Genomic DNA, 17,138 nt, shown 5'->3' on the forward strand with positions numbered 1-17,138 from the left:
TGCTACCGGACAATTTTTTTTTAATTTTTTAATTTATTTCTAAATGCTTCTGTTGCAACTGCCTGCCCCCCTGGGATTACGGCTAGGGTACCACCCTATGCCAGTCTTCTCCAACCTGCCCCCCCCCAACTGTTTTGGAGTTTTGGGAGTTGTAGTTCAACTGTCTGGAGGGAGCCAGGTTGAGCGAGGCTGTTCTATGGGAACATGAGGTTCACAGCACCAAGAATGGGGTGAAACCTGATTAGGGGAGGGGAGCAAGGCAGATGCCGCAGCCAGAAAAAGGTTTGCATGGAAAAAGCGAATGTTACTTGCCCCCGACGCACAGATTCCACCCCCACACAATCATTTCCCCAGACAAAAATAAAATAAAATTGCAATTATCCATGGAAGAGTGCGATTTGACACCTTTTTGGCTTTCAGAGGAAACCTAAGCCCTCCAAGGAAGATCAGCCAACGCCATAGCAAACGCAGGAAGGTCTCAAAAGACCCAAATCACTCACGGAAGACACACCAGAGGAAGCTGAGCTAACAACGTAGAATCATTGAGTTGGAAGAGACCACAAGGGCCATCGAGTCCAACCCCCTGCCAAGCAGGAAACACCATCAGAGCACTCCTGACATATGGTTGTCAAGCCTCTGCTTAAAGACCTCCAAAGAAGGAGATTCCACCACACTCCTTGGCAGCAAATTCCACTGTCAAACAGCTCTTACTGTCAGGAAGTTCTTCCTAATGTTTAGGTGGAATCTTCTTTCTTGTAGTTTGGATCCATTGCTCCGTGTCCGCTTCTCTGGAGCAGCAGAAAACAACCTTTCTCCCTCCTCTAGGTGACATCCTTTTATATATTTGAACATGGCTATCATATCACCCCTTAACCTCCTCTTCTCCAGGCTAAACATGCCCAGCTCCCTTAGCCGTTCCTCATAAGGCATCGTTTCCAGGCCTTGGACCATTTTGGTTGCCCTCCTCTGGACACGTTCCAGTTTGTCAGTGTCCTTCTTGAACTGTGGTGCCCAGAACTGGACACAGTACTCCAGGTGAGGTCTGACCAGAGCAGAATACAGTGGCACTATTACTTCCCTTGATCTAGATGCTATACTCCTATTGATGCAAACAGGGGACACAGAAAGGGCTGAACTCCTCACGTCCCATGGCAATACTTTGTGTCGGCAGAAGGAAACCTGCACATTCGCCACCCCATGCCTAAGGTACGATTCTGCGTGCTTATTTTGAAGGGGGTGAAAGTTGAGGGACAGGGTAGACTTCATAGAATCATAGAATCATAGAGTTGGAAGAGACCACAAGGGTCATCGAGTCCAACCCCCTGCCAAGCAGGAAACACCATCAGAGCACTCCTGACATATGGTTGTCAAGCCTCTGCTTAAAGACCTCCAAAGAAGGAGACTCCACCACACTCCTTGGCAGCAAATTCCACTGTCGAACAGCTCTTACTGTCAAGAAGTTCTTCCTAATGTTTAGGTGGAATCTTCTTTCTTGTAGTTTGTATCCATTGCTCCGTGTCCGCTTCTCTGGAGCAGCAGAAAACAACCTTTCTCCCTCCTCTATGTGACATCCTTTTATATATTTGAACATGGCTATCATATCACCCCTTAACCTCCTCTTCTCCAGGCTAAACATGCCCAGCTCCCTTAGCCGATCCTCATAAGGCATTGTTTCCAGGCCTTTGACCATTTTGGTTGCCCTCCTCTGTACACGTTCTAGTTTGTCAGTGTCCTTCTTGAACTGTGGTGCCCAGAACTGGACACAGTACTCCAGGTGAGGTCTGACCAGAGCAGAATACAGTGGCACTATAACTTCCCTTGATCTAGATGCTATACTCCTATTGATGCAGCCCAGAATTGCATTGGCTTTTTTAGCTGCCGCGTCACACTGTTGGCTCATGTTAAGTTTGTGGTCAACCAAGACTCCTAGATCCTTTTCACATGTACTGCTCTCAAGCCAGGTGTCACCCATCTTGTATTTGTGCCTCTCATTTTTTTTGCCCAAGTGCAATACTTTACATTTCTCCCTGTTAAAATTCATCTTGTTTGTTTTGGCCCAGTTCTCTAATCTGTCAAGGTCATTTTGAAGTGTGATCCTGTCTTCTGGGGTGTTAGCCACCCCTCCCAGTTTGGTGTCATCTGCAAATTTGATCAGGATGCCCTTGAGTCCATCATCCAAGTCGTTGATAAAGATGTTGAATAAGACCGGGCCCAAGACAGAACCCTGTGGCACCCCACTAGTCACTCTTCTCCAGGATGAAGAGGAACCATTGATGAGCACCCTTTGGGTCCGGTCAGTCAGCCAGTTACAAATCCACTGAGTGGTAGCATAGTCAAGACCGCATTTTACCAGCTTCTTTACAAGAATATCATGGGGCACCTTGTCAAATGCCTTGCTGAAATCAAGGTAGACTACATCCACTGCGTTCCCTTCATCTACAGTCTCGGGGAGTGCCACAGTCCCCCTCGAACTGCCGCTACATGGAAGCCCCCCCTGTTATCATTTCAGAGAGAATCTCTGTTCCTCAGGCTGCCTGAAGCTGACAGAGAAAAAATTTGTGTCTCTGACAACCAGCTGGTGTTTCAACACACAAAGGGTTTTTAACACTGGGGGCGCCGACTGGGCGCATGAGTGCGTGCAGAGTGCTATGCGTAGTATCCTTTCCCTTCCCTCCCTACAAAGACACTGAGGGGTCTAGAATACACAAAGCTCTGTCTGCACTGCCTAAGGCCTTTCTCAAGCGTTAAAAGGAAGAAGCACACAAAAGGGATCTTGTCAGATATGCAGGTACGTTCCCAAGGCCTGCGATTAAAGCTTTGGTGGGTTAATTGCACCACCTAACGGATTAAGGCTCCAGTCCTCCTTCCCGAAGCGTCAGCGTGAAACATCTTGTCACAAGTCACGGCACTTGGGGTGGGGCACTGCCAAGAGCACCCCTGGAGATTTGCCTTCTGCAGAACAAGCGACATGTGGAAAGCAGTGATCTGACAGCTTGCAAAGTTTCAAGGAGCAGTAGGGCTTCCTAAGCGCTGAGAGGAGTGATGGGAAACGAATGGGATGCACACACTCTCAAAAGACATGCTCTCTCCAAGACAACCCCCCCCCATACACACAGCCCCCCCCCCCAAATGTGTTCCAATTGCAGGATACTACACTGGGCACAGCACTCTTCTGTCCCCTGAAAAGCTTGGCTTTGGTTTTGAGAAAGGTGCAAATTCTGATGTTGCAAAAGTGCTTGCACCTGCGTGGAGAGAGACCGGCAGGGCAGAGGTCTCCTGGATAAGGCAAACCCAGAATTAAGCAAAACCGAAAAACACAGGTTGAGGAATGCAAAATATGAAAAACGTAAAAATCTGAATGATTTGTACACGTTGCAGAACGTCAGCTTTTCATGGCACAGAATAGAATTCTGGCTTCCAATCTGTATATATTGTTCAGCTCAGAATGACCTTCTTGTTGTTGGCACACACAATGGAGTGCGTCTCCAGAGGTGAAGTCAAAGCATTTGTTAGCAGCACCGAAGTGATCCCCCCCCCAGAACACAAGGAGGTCTTGGGCTGCCCCAGCAACGAGATCCCCTCTCAGCCTCGCTGGTGTGGTCCAAAGAAAAGCAGAAGCATGGCCTAGTGTGGCTCAATTCCTACTTGGGGGGGGGGGGGATCTCACCTGTGTCTGGGCCGTACCAATGGAAGACCGGAGGGGCGAAAGCGAGGTCATGTGACTGGATGTGTCCCTCAAATTACAATTCCCCTCCCAAAGCGCCATTGCTCACCAGTGAATGCCTGCTTCTTACTGGGCTGCCTGCTCCATCGCCTGCAACCCTTTGAAGCTGCAGCGGCCCCATAACTTCTGTGGTTTCCCTCTTGCTTCCCCCTAAAATCTGGAGGCTAAGGGAAGCTTCTGGCAGAATGCTTCCAATAGGGGGTTTCCTGCTCCTTTGTGGCGTTGGCGGAGGGGGTGGTTACACACGCACACAAACAGACACACACAGAGGACAGTCAAAAGCAGCACGAGAGAAAAGGAGTTAGTAGAGAGAGACTGGTGGTCTGGAACCCTGCAATACTTACATTCCCACCTCCAGGGACATGCTTAATATTGTCCTTGGACCCACACTTGGACTGGACGTGGCTGTAGTTGGCTTTCTTGGAGACTATCTGGACCTGGAACGTCACAGAGATGGAGACACAAGGGAAGAGGGCTGGTTAGAACTCTCTCGAGGGAGCAGGACACGACGCCACGGCAGAGGGGTGGACGGACAGAGGACTCGTGTTAGAACCTGAACCCAGCTCCGAGGATTAAGCGTGAACAAACTTAAGACGGGGGGAAGGGGAGGGGGAGGAGGCAAGCAGACGGCGACAAGGAAGCGAAGCAGACAGTGGTAAGTAGCGGCAAGAGCAGAGCGGCAGACCCCTCTCTGCAGCAGAGAGGGGGTGTTCACTGAGTGCGGAAGAGACTGCCAGGAAGACTGGCCTTTATGAATGCACCCCCGGTGGGAGGAGGGAGACTCTAATCGAGCTAAATTTGTGCTCCGGTGGAAGGCAGAGCATTAATGAGGTAATTGGTGCTTGCAGACGGAGCCCAGCTTGCAAGTGTGTTGTTGGCAAATAGCTTTTTCCAAAACTTGTTGGGACTTCCCCTAGAAAGGATAAATCCAGGTTAACTGGGGCAAAGGGAGTACAGGGCTGGCATATTGATGGCAAGAATGCCGTGTGGATGTAGGGGGAGAAAGCCTTGTGTAGGTAAAGGTAAAGGGACCCCTGACCATTAGGTCCAGTCGTGGCCGACTCTGGGGTTGCGGCGCTCATCTCGTTTTACTGGCCGAGGGAGCCGGCGTACAGCTTCCGGGTCATGTGGCCAGCATGACTAAGCCGCTTCTGGCGAACCAGAGCAGTGCACGGAAATGCCGTTTACCTTCCCGCTGGAGTGGTACCTATTTATCTACTTGCACTGGTGTGATTTCGAACTGCTAGGTGGGCAGGAGCTGGGACAGAGCAACGGGAGCTCACCCCGTCGCGGGGATTCGAACGCCGACCTTCTGATCGGCAAGTCCTAAGCTCTGTGGTTTAACCCACAGCACCACCCGCGTCCCGCAAGCCTTGTGTGCATGAGGACAAAAAACACACCTATCTGGATGCTCCCTGTTTTAGGGTTGGTTCCACTGAGTCTGGTATGGTCCACTTTTCAACATGATAGACTGACGTGGTTTAAATTTGCAAAGGAAGAACACAGAACTTGGGGTGCCGTTGACACAGTTAAGGCTGCCACTGATCTGTGCTGCATGGCCTTGAGTATACAGTCTTGCTTAAGTAGAAGTGATTTAGCTGCGATTCCTCTGCACTGCATGGCAATGGGCTGGTTGACTTTTGGGGGTCCGTTCCAACTTTACGATTCCATGATTTCATGAAGTGCCTTATGAGTTCAGGCCAAGGTGTCCATCATTCTGTGCAAGGATCCCAGCGACTAGCAGGTGCTTGGGGGTCCCACAGCCTTCCCTCTGCCTGCCTCTGGATTGCGTAATGCAAACGGATGCAAAAAAACCCCCTGAAAAGCATCACATCTCAGTTGGCATTATCGAGTACCTTGCAAGGACCAGGGCACATCACCCAGAGGCGCCAAGAGGAGAAGGCTTTGTATCATCTAGTGCAGCGGTTCTCAACCTGTGGGTCCCCAGATGTTGTTGGACTACAACTCCCATCATCCCTGAGCTCTGGCCTTGCTAGCTAGGGGTGATGGGAGTTGTAGTTCAACAACAACTGGGGACCCACAGGTTGAGAAAGGCTAATCTAGTGTCTATGTATTTATTGATTGCAGGTGTGTCCAGAATCTTAACAGGGTATGGGGAGGGGGCTGTGTGATTTCCCCAGACTTCTGCTTTGCTTTCTGGCAAAAATGAGATACCTGGTTTAGAACATAAGAGGAGAGGGTTCTGGATCAGGTCAAAGGGGACCCGCCTCATCCAGCACTCTGTTCTCAGTGGCCAAACAGATGCCCCAGTGGAAAGTTTGAGAAGCACCAGGGTGCAACAGCTCTCTCCCCATCTATCATTGCTGGGGACCCTTTCCAACTCTACTTACAATTCTATTCCATGATGCCCAGATCTAGGCTAGTACAGTGGTACCTCAGGTTAAGAACTTAATTCGTTCTGGAGGTCTGTTCTTAACCTGAAACTGTTCTTAACCTGAAGCACCACTTTAGCTAATGGGGTCTCCTGCTGCTGCTGCACAATTTCTGTTCTCATCCTGAAGCAAAGTTCTTAACCCGAGGTACTATTTCTGGGTTAGCGGAGTCTGTAACCTGAAGTGCATGTAACCTGAAGCATATGTAACCCGAGGTACCACTGTAGTCTGTGATCAGCTTTACCTCCATGCCTAATTCTCTTTTAAAGCCATTTAAGTGGGCAGCTGCTGCTACTTCCTGTGGCAGTGAGTTCCATATTTTAAAGATGTGTTGTGTGAAGTAGTACTTTCTTTCGTTTCCCCTCACTTTCCCAACCTTCTGGGTGCCCTCATGGTCCTTCAAACGGGCCTGATGAGCTGTAGGCCGGCAGCCCTGTTAAAACCTCCCCGGTCTTTGGCTGAAATGTGTCTAAGGGGTTAAGACTAGGCCTGTCTGTATTAAAGACCTGCTTTGTTGGGCTTCCTTTTTCATGCCCTTTTATTGTTTGTGCCTCAAGAGAAGCAACAAAGAGTCCTTTGGGCTGGCCAGAAAAGCTTATGACACAATGAAATTTGTTAGTCTTTAAAAGTGCCACAAAACTGCTGTTCTTACTGCAGCCAAGAAAGACTGTTATCCCCCCTGGGCGTCATATGCAGAGAGGTGACCTGTATCAAAGGCTTGGATTTCAGGAATGTTTGAACATTCTGGCCCTCTAAAAAGGGCAGGCAACTCAACTCACCTTTGTGTTTTGAACTTACAAGGGAAGCACTCTGGTTAACAGCCGGCTAATCATTTCCTATGGGGAATCACTAAAGGTATGTGCATGCAGAACAGCACATATGAGCTACACGAAGCACTAATTCCACTTCCTGCATAGGCTTTCCAGCTAAGAAAATGTTGATTGCAATGCACCCCTACACGAAACTACCGGCTGGGCTGAATGGAGATGTGCTATCAGCTTCTCTCTCTCTCTCTCTCTCTCTCTCTCTCTCTCTCTCTCTCTGGGAGTGTGGTGGAGTCTCCTTCTTTGGAGGTCTTTAAGCAGAGGCTTGACAACCATATGTCAGGAGTGCTCTGATGGTGTTTCCTGCTTGGCAGGGGGTTGGACTCGATGGCCCTTGTGGTCTCTTCCAACTCTAGGATTCTATGATTCTCTCTCTGTGTGTGTCTGTCTGTCTACCTATCAAATCCAGGGTTTCCCAAACTTGGGGTCTCCAGCCGTTTTTTGACAACAATTCCCATCATCCCTGACCACTGGTCCTGCTAGCTGGGGATGATGGGAGCTGTAGTCTAAAAAAAAAAAAAAGCTAGATTCAAATTTGGGAAACCCTAATCTAATCTAAGTATTAATGTTATCTATTTATTTATTGCATTTATACTCCGCCTTTCCTCCAAGGAGCTCAAGGCGATACAGTGGTACCTCGGTTACATACGCTTCAGGTTACAGACTCCGCTAATCCAGATATAGTACCTCGGGTTAAGAACTTTGCTTCAGGATGAGAACAGAAATCGCGCAGTGGCAGCGGGAGGCCCCATTAGCTAAAGTGGTGCTTCAGGTTAAGAACAGTTTCAGGTTAAGAACGGACCTCCAGAACGAATTAAGTAAGTAACCTGAGGTACCACTGTATACGCAGTTATCTTCTTTCCCAATTATTCTCACAGCAACCCTGTGAAGCATGTGAGGCTGAGAGGCAGTGAGTGGCCCAAGATCACCCAGTGAGCTTCAGGCCCCAGTGGGGATTCGAACCCTGGTCTCCCCGGTCCTAGCAGTCTGATGCTCCAACCACTACGCCACACTGTCTCTCTATGTTCTACCTCCGCTGCCTCTTGGAATGGCAGGGGGTTCCTTGGAATGGCAGGGGGTGAGAGTGCTGCCGCTGCACTCAGGTGCTGCTTGTGTGCCTCTTGCAGGCATCTGACTGGCCTCTGTAAGAACAGGACGCTGGATTGGATGGGCCACAGGCTGGGGTGTTATGTTGTAGCCCTGGTGGGGGCCACGTTGGCAAAGGCGGAGCCACACATTTTACAAGGATAAGCTGGAGCTTTGTTGTTGTTGTTGTTTAGTCGTGTCCGACTCTTCGTGACCGCATGGACCAGAGCATGCCAGGCACTCCTGTCTTCCACTGCCTCCCGCAGTTTGGTCAAACTCATGCTGGTAGCTTCGAGAACACAGTCCAACCATCTCGTCCTCTGTCGTCCCCTTCTCCTTGCGCCCTCCATCTTTCCCAACATCAGGGTCTTTTCCAGGGAGTCTTCTCTTCTCATGAGGTGGCCAAAGTCTTGGAGCCTCAGCTTCAGGATCTGTCCTTCCAGTGAGCACTCAAGGCTGATTTCCTTCAGAATGGAGAGGTTTGATCTTCTTGCAGTCCATGGGACTCTCAAGAGTCTCCTCCAGCACCAGAATTCAAAAGCATCCGTTCTTCGGCAATCAGCCTTCTTTATGGTCCAGCTCTCACTTCCATACATCACCACTGGGAAAACCATGATTGAACTATACAGACCTTTGTCGGCAAGGTGATGTCTCTGCTTTTTAAGATGCTTTTTGCAAGATGTAAAAGGTGGCAGCTGTGCAGTCCTGGTTTTGGAGAGGAACCCACCTGGGCTGCTTCTCCCAGAACAGTCACCTTCTCCTCTTCATCCCTCTGAGCAAAAGGCGCCCTGGGCTTCCGAAAAATTTCCCTGAGCCTGGCAGCTGCTTGCCCTTTCGAAACCAAGTGCTCCAGCTCTGTTGGAAGCGCTGAGTCTTCCTGCTGGCAGAGGCCAGCCTTGGGGAGCAGGGGGAGGCATCGCCACGTCCTGACAAATCACCCAAGTCCGACTTAATTGGGGTCAGGTTTGATGCCAGCCAGTCGGGGGCATTGTCCATGTCCTGGACAAACTGAAACACGTCCCAGAGGCCATTAAGAAGCCGGACAAAAAGGGCTGTGTTGGAAAGCCCAACCTGAGCGGACAAAAGCACAGAGGAACACACAGGCCCTGGCGGTGCCAGGCCAGAGCTGGTGACTCTGTTTATTATGCCCTTCTATTGAGGCTAGTGGGTGCTGGCAACTCCAAAGCACCTGGCAGTGCAAGGTTGCCCGAGTGTGCTTTAGGGTGCATCTGGCTACAGCTGGTTTGCCAGCAGCCGTTTTCTACACCAATGTGTCTTGTGTGTCAAAATAAACACATGTAAACTCCCACCAGCGCCGGCAAGCACAGCCAAGGGCTAATGAAGTTGGGAGCTGCAGTCACAGAATCAGAGAATCGTAGAGTTGAAAGGGACCCACGGGTCATCTAGTCCAACCCCCTGCAATGAAGGAATCTCAGGCAAAGCATCCATGGAAGATGGCCATCTAGTCTCTGCTTACAAACCTCCAAGGAAGGAGAGTCCACCACGTCCTGAGGGAGACCGTTCCACGGTTGAACAGCTCTTACCGTCAGAAAGTTCTTCCTGATCTTTAGTCGGAATCTCCTTGCTTGTCGCTTGAGGAAATTGGACCATAGAATCGTAGAGTTGGAAGGGACCTTATCATCTAGTTCAACCCCCCTGCACTGTAGGAATTGTGGCTCAAGAATCCCAGTCCAACAACACCTGGAAGGTCAGAGGTCAAGCCCCCCCCCCACTCCTGGTGCAGAGAGAGATTGTGCATAAGCTATTTAGAAACATCGTCCACCATGAAACGGCAAATGTTGGAAGCTGGAAAGTCCTTGCAGCAGTTGGAGCGAGAAGATTTCTCTCCAAAATACTCTTGCTTTCCAACGCTGGGGATTTGACCAACCAGAGGACATCAGAAGCCTCTTCCCGGGAGATTTGTCTCCCTGAGTCCAGCGGAACTAAATCCCTGCTTCCCTTTGAGGTGGCCAGTGTGTGTTATCACTTGATACTGTAGGTGGGGACTCGCATCAAGGAGCGTTCCTCTGTGCGAAGACATGCCCTCCACACAGAAAGCTAGCGGGCGTAACCTGGAACTGCTTTCGTGTGGCATGGAGGTGCATTCCGCGGTGACAGTTCCTCGCTCACAAACATAAATTTGTAGGTGTTATCCTACAGCAAGCCGCTGCTACGAATGTGCATTAGATACCGTTCTCAGGCTCGTCACAGACAGGCTTTACAGGACGCAGCAAGGAGATGAAAATTCTCAGGGATGGAGGGGTTGGCAGATTCTTGGGAAGCTGCGGGTGCTGGTGGGAAGCAGCCCAACCTCCTTTCTCGGTCGGAAGGCAGAGCCAAGCAATTCCCCTCACCATTGCAACCTTGAGGATGGTCTCTGAGCACCCTCCTGCCGTTAGAAACACATGGGGCTGGGACAGCGAAGGTTGCTCCATTGGGGCAAAGCCCAGCTAACCTCAGCCTGTCCTTCATCAGTCCCCATCGGTCCCCCTTCCTACTTCCATCCAGCCCAGGGGCTCTCCAAGTTTCCTTCTCCATGTTGCCCTTGTAGGACTCGGCAGAGAGGAGCAAGACTCTGTTAGCTCTGCCTGCCATTATCTCTGGCGCCACCTACTGCTGGCCTCCCAGATCCAACGAGCACCAGCCGCCACTGGGCTTGGTGTTCCGTGTCAAGGCACATTCGGGAAGATGTTTGCGGGATGGCTCTCCGTGAAATCCGCTGGCAGGAGGGCAGGATGTACAACAAAGAAGGTGCGTGCAAAGGAAAGGGGGGTGGGAATCCGGGAAGAAGAGAGTGTCAACGGCAAGAGTGGGGAGACAGGAAACAAAGATGTGTAGAGAGCTGAGAGAAGGGAAAGTGACCCAAAACATGGGACGGGAGCAGGTGGAGCAGGAAATGAAAAGTGCAGCGTAGCGGAAGAGCTGCCTCTCGCCTCTCCCGAGTGATAGAAGTCTGAAATGGAACTCACTTTCCCATTGGGCTGCTTTGGGGCGCCCTCTTTTGAAACAGCCGCTTTAGTGGGGGCCGTTTTAGATACTGCATTGAGTTCGGGCTTCCGGGCAGCCCCGGCGGACTCTGCCTTTCTTTCTACTTTTGCCTAAATGGAGACAAATGGAGGGTGACTTTTTGCATCATGAAAGGAAATAAAAATATAACGAAACGAAAAGCAATGATGGGGGGAGGAGGGCGGCTGGATGTCTAAAACAACATTCATGGGGATCCGACAGGCCAGGGAGGGACCCGCACACAGGTGGGAGGTGGTGGTCTGACGGGGCGGGAGAGGGGGAGAAGCTCAGGGCAATGGCTCAAGAAAGTAGCCCCCTTGCCTGGAGCTGGGAGACCTGGGTGGAAGACCCCCCACACCTGAAATGCTAGCCAAGGGGGGAAGGGTCTCCCTTTCACAAAGTAGGGACCCTTCCCCTGCTGTCCACGATGGTCACAGCAGCACCTGTGTGATGTTCAAGCCTGGAGAGAGTCTTCAAGAGCAGCATGGCACAAACTGGGGAGTCTGGTAAATGGCTCTCCACCCCAAATTCTGGCTTGGGGCAAAATGTGGCAGTCGCTCAGCCAGGGGCAATGCAAGCCACAACTTCTAATCTAAGGATGTTGTACAGCTCTAAATGGCCTCGGTCCAGTATATCTGAAGGAGCGTCTCCACCCCCATCGTTCTGCCCAGACACTGAGGTCCAGCTCTGAGGGCCTTCTGGTGGTTCCCTCCCTGCGAGAAGCCAAGTTACAGGGAACCAGGCAGAGGGCCTTCTCGGTAGTGGCGCCTGCCCTGTGGAACGCCCTCCCACCAGATGTCAAAGAGAAAAACAACTACCAGACTTTTAGAAGACATCTGAAGGCAGCCCTGTTTAGGGAAGCTTTTAATGTTTGATGTATTACAGTATTTTAATATTTTTTTTGGAAGCCGCCTAGACTGGCTGGGGAAGCCCAGCCAGATGGGCGGGGTATAAATAAATAATTAAGTAAAAAATAAATAAATAAATAAATAAATAAATAAATAAATAAATTATTATTATTATTATTATTATTATTATTATTATTATTATTAATCTCTTCCAAGCTACAGGTCTCCCAAGACGGAACACCCGTTTTTGCTATCCACCAATATCCAAACTGCACAGTCTTTTGACCCAGACCCCTCCACCCTGAAAACAGTCCCTGGATGAAAGTTGGAATTAATTTCTCGAAAGCCCACAAAACCATTTGTCCTCTGGGGTTCCTACTTTTTAAAGAAACACCGGGTTGTTGTTGGCATTGGGTAAGTTTCCTGTGCCACTGGGGGGGGGGGGAGGCTTTTAACCCCCAAATATTCTTGCAGCCAAAGCTGGCTTCTGTTAAGGCTGACGGCTTCAAGCCCACCCTAGGGAACGACGAGACAATGGTGCAGATGGTACTGAGCAGTTTCAGGCCTGGAAACACAGGCCAGAGACTCAGCAGCCACTGCAGGAAGCCAGATGCTCCCTGCCGGTGTCTGATGCTGGCGGACGTCTAAGGAGCAGGGGCCGCCTTCCTGCTCTTTGAAGTAAAGGCACCTACAGACAAGGCAACCTGCTCCATCACCAATTCTTCTAATGCATCACAAGGCAGATTCAGGAGGGAGCAGCCAACTGGGAGAGAACAATTAGGCTGTGAACATGCATTTCATTAAAATACATCTCTTGACTGTGGAAGCTCTAGGGTCCAAGGGGTGTCAGGATTCAGAGGGTCTCCCCTCTGGATCCTGGCTCCCAGCAGCAGCAGCAAAAGCAGCTCAAGCCAGTCTTGCTCCCTTCCTTTCTTCCCACTGGTCTTTCTTGTGGGACATGTCAAAATACTGTTTTGTTTCAGCTTCTCTTAAATGTGGCTAAGGGCTGGTTTGCACCAGCTTTAGGAAGGGCCAGCAAAGGGGAAGGTCGTCGTAACTCAGAGGTGGAGAATGCTTTGCGTTCAGAACATCCGAGGTCCAATGCCCAATGGAAACTCCAGGTATGTCTGGGAATGTCCCTGTCTAAAACCTTGCAGAGCTGATGTCAGCCAGCATAGTGAGTTGGGTGGACCAATAGGTAAAGGTACCCCTGCCCGTGCGGGCCAGTCTTGACAGACTCTAGGGTTGTGCGCCCATCTCACTCAAGAGGCCGAGGGCCAGTGCTGTCCGGAGACACTTCCGGGTCACGTGGTCAGCGTGACAAAGCTGCATCTGGCGAGCCAGCGCAGCACACGGAAACGCCGTTTACCTTCCCGCCAGTAAGCGGTCCCTACTTATCTACTTGCACTGACATGCTTTCGAACTGCTAGGTTGGCAGGCGCTGGGACCGAGCAATGGGAGTGCACCCCGCCGCGGGGATTCGAACCGCCGACCTTTCGATCGGCAAGCCCTAGGCACTGAGGCTTTTACGCACAGCGCCACCCGCGTCCAATGGTCTGACTCAATTGCTGTTGTTGGCGCCCATCTGTCTCAAGAGACAACGAAGTGCAGCTTCAGGGTGGAAGTTAAACCACTATGTTAGCAGCACCAAAGCGACCACCTTCGGGGGCAAGCCGGGGCACTGTGTCTGGAGGTGCTGGGCTGCCTAGACAACAAGATCACCCTCTCGACCTCATTGGTTCAAAAGAAAGCAGAGCAATATATCCAGCACCAGCCTTTAAGACAAAAAGAGCCACTTGGACCCGTATCCGAAGAAAAAAAACAACTGGGAGCCGCAAAACTCGTCACTATAAAAATAACTTTTTTGTCACTTTTTTATTATTTCTTTGTTTGACCCCTCAGAATTACTCCTCCTCATAGAAATAAACGTTAAATTAACAAGTTACCTTTTTGTGTGTGTGTGTTCTTCACTCCCCTTCAAAACAGTGACCAGCATAGATGCCCCCTTTCAATGCAGTGACCAGCATACATGCCCCTTACAATGTAGCGGGCTAGGAAGGTGATGTCGGGACGGTGTGTGACTAACGCACGCACCGCCCCCATGTGACGTCACAGCCAGTACAGTGCCCGCCACAGTGGGGAGTGTCGGGGCGCACAATGCGCCTCCTCCCCTCGCTAGTATCCGCCCTGGAGCCGCAGCAAAGGCGTAAAAGAGCCACATGTGGCTCCGGAGCCGCGGGTTGCAGACCCCTGGTGTACGGTTTACTCCTTAGCCCTTTATTCTTGCAAACATATCCCACAAAGCAGCGGAGGTTTAGGGTCAGTTTTCCTCCTCCTAGATGAGCTACCTCCCCAGGCAGACGAGCCCCACCTGCCCCTTCTGACTCAACATATGTATTTATACATAGACAAATCTCACGTTAATTTGTGTGCGCTGACCTCAAGTGGGTGTTCTGTCTGAGGCCTCATAATGCTAGTCCTGATCCTCAGGAAGTACAGGACATTTCAACCACTGGAGAATCTGGCTGACAAGCCTTGGGCCATGCACATATCAATGAAGCTCTGAAGGGAACACTGGACTCTTTGGACACTGATATGGCCACTACCGTTCCCTTCGGCACTGCTGAAAATGATGCAATTTCTGATCCTGGTTTGGAAGGGAGTTGAGAGCTAAGCACAGCCAACTCTTCCCCTGTGGGTGGGACCCAAAATCTCTTTTAGGGGTGCTGACGTTTCCATCCTTGCAGATGGGGCACACAAATCGTCCCGCCACTTATCCACAGGGAGAGATCTAAAGCCCCAATATTTCAACCCATCTCTTCCAACATGTTAGCAGATTTAAGGCTGGGGAGAGTCCGTGGGTTGTTACTTAAGGGGAAGTGAGTGCATTAATAATAAATAAATAAATAATAAACCCTTGGTTGCCCCAAGTAAACATTGGGTTTGAGGTCCAGCCAACCAGGGCAACATAAGAACCCCAGGAGATTTATGGCCCTGATTCTGCCCCCGCAAGAGGGATGTCACAAAATTAATCCAAACAGAGACCTGTTCTTTCATGCTGTCCGTGAGAAACGGAGAGCAAGCAGAGGCTCAATAATTTGAGATGTGTTTGGCCACACAAAGATGACACCTCTACGGAGGGCCCGATCTCTCACCCTGAAAATTTGGGGATTAGCCAAACCTGCAGAACACAGCGGCGGCCAAAAGGGGACTCTGTAAGAGAGCCACGTCAAAAAGCTCTTTGCCCACCCTACAAGCACTCTCCTGGCTGGATCAAATCCTTTCCTCTGAAAGCAACCCCCCAGAGGTCTGAGCTCTGCATTTCCAGATCCAAAACACCCACTTCTCTGCTGCAGAAAAGAACTAAGGCTGGCAGCTACAGCAAGTGTGATGGGCTTGAGGACAGCAGCAGCAGCTCCTTCTATAAGAAGGACATAGCAATCTGCAGCTCTCTGCGAGGTTTTTGCTGGACTACAACTCCCATGATCCTTAGCCATTCACCATGCTGGCTAAGGCTGCTGGGAGTTGTAGTCTAGCAGCACCTGGAAAGCCACTGTTTCCCCACCACTGTGCTAGGGTAGCACCCTGGATTTCAACTCCCATCCACTCCAGCCAGCATGGCCAAGAGACAGGGATCATGGGAGTCGTGATCCATCATCGCTGGGAGAGTGGCATGTGAGCACAGGCAACCAATCGCCCAGAGAGATATGGGCCAGGGGGACTTACCCGTCCTCCGCCAGGCTGGTGCTTGATGTTGTCCGTGGAGCCGATCTTGGAGCGGACGTTCTTCAGGTCGGGGGCAGACACGCTACTGGTGGGGGGCCGGGAAGGCTTGGCAATGGGGCTGGTTTTTGGTGCGCTTTTGAGCGTGGACGCCTTCTTGGGCTCAGCGGCAGAGCTCCCAGTCCCAGAGAGCCTGGGCGTGGCTGGCTTGGGCCGGCTAGCGGCTGCTCCGGGCAGGCCAGGGGCAGCAGCGGTCGGGGTGGTGGCGCTGCTTTTGGCAGCGGTGGAGGCCGGGGCGCTCTTTGGACGGCTGAGGTCAGCTGCCGAAGGAGGAACAGGAGGAGGAGGAAGAAGAAGAAGAGAGGGCCGTCAGCAGGGGAAGCCGCAGAGCCACCCGAAGAATCCCCACGTGGCCACCCAAAGAAGCAAGCAGGAAGCAAAGCAGGGAGAGCGGGTTACCTGATGGCGATTTTGCGATGGTCTTCTTGGCATCGGCAGGTTTTGCGTCTGTCTTGATGGCTGCACAACACACAAAGACAGCAGCCGAGCTGAACCTCTGCTCTGCCAGGGTCAGTCCATGGCAGGGCCTTGCTGGTGCCACCGCTAAGCAGGCTCCCACCGCCCCTGTCAGGATTCCCAACACCCTACATTTCTGTCATGCCAGCGTGGTGTAGTGATTAGTGTGCTGGACTAGGGAAGGTAAAGGTAAAGGGACCCCTGACCATTAGGTCCAGTCGTGGCCGACTCTGGCGTTGTGGTGCTCATCTCACTTTATTGGCAGAGGGAGCCGGCATACAGCTTCCGGGTCATGTGGCCAGCATGACTAAGCCGCTTCTGGCAAACCAGAGCAGCGCACAGAAACGCCGTTTACCTTCCCGCCGGAGTGGTACCTATTTATCTACTTGCACATTGATGTTCTTTCGAACTGCTAGGTTGGCAGGAGCAGGGATTGAGCAACGGGAGCTCACCCTGTCGCGGGGATTCGAATCGCCGACCTTCTGATCGGCAAGCCCTAGGCGCTGTGGTTTAACCCACAGCGCCACCCGCGGGAAACCCAGGTTCCAATCCCCGCTGAGCTAAGGGAACTCACTGAATGACCTTGGGCAAGTCACGCTCTCTCAGCCTAACCTACCTCTCTGGGTTGTTTTGAGGCTAAAAAAGCATGCCACCTTGGGCTCCACCACCCACATCATGTTGCCTCCTGGATGCTAACTGTGTACCATCTACATAGGCATTTTGGGATGTAAGCAGCATATATGAATCAATAAAAAAAGCAAAGAAAGAGAGAATGTGCAATTGAAGCAGGCAACACAAATGCTAGGGGTGAGACACAAACTATGTTATGTTCAGAGGAGACCTGCTGAAATAAATGCATTTGTTACTTAAATCTATTTATTTCAATGGCTCTAACCTAGCCATTTTAAAATGCAATTCCTAGCGTTGTCACCGTTTTCCATCTCTTCTAAGCCCAAAATAGCCTCCAAGGCAGTTGGCCATTCGCTCCCTCTCTCTGATATGAAGAGACACATTGCTC

At 51.1% G+C, this 17,138-nt stretch overlaps 1 protein-coding gene across 26 annotated transcripts in view; it reads right to left on the reverse strand.

Moving 5' to 3' along the window:
- The window catches only part of LOC310660790 (uncharacterized protein), a 225,900-nt gene that overhangs the window by 15,863 nt on the left and 192,899 nt on the right, over positions 1-17,138 (reverse strand). For 15 of the 26 annotated variants that reach the window (XM_083405894.1, XM_083405907.1, XM_083405885.1 and 12 more), the window contains 4 exons: positions 16,064-16,123; positions 15,608-15,924; positions 10,997-11,125; positions 4,069-4,161 (listed from right to left, as the gene is read on the reverse strand). In XM_083405894.1, the coding sequence (XP_083262020.1) occupies positions 4,069-4,161; positions 10,997-11,125; positions 15,608-15,924; positions 16,064-16,123 (599 nt within the window). The remainder of the gene's footprint in view (positions 1-4,068; positions 4,162-10,996; positions 11,126-15,607; positions 15,925-16,063; positions 16,124-17,138) is intronic. The other 11 variants (XM_083405891.1, XM_083405888.1, XM_083405901.1 and 8 more) reach the window with 5 other exon arrangements.

The sequence above is a fragment of the Podarcis tiliguerta genome, assembly GCF_965153285.1.
Source record: "Podarcis tiliguerta genome assembly, chromosome: 12".
NCBI classification, from domain to species: domain Eukaryota; kingdom Metazoa; phylum Chordata; class Lepidosauria; order Squamata; family Lacertidae; genus Podarcis; species Podarcis tiliguerta.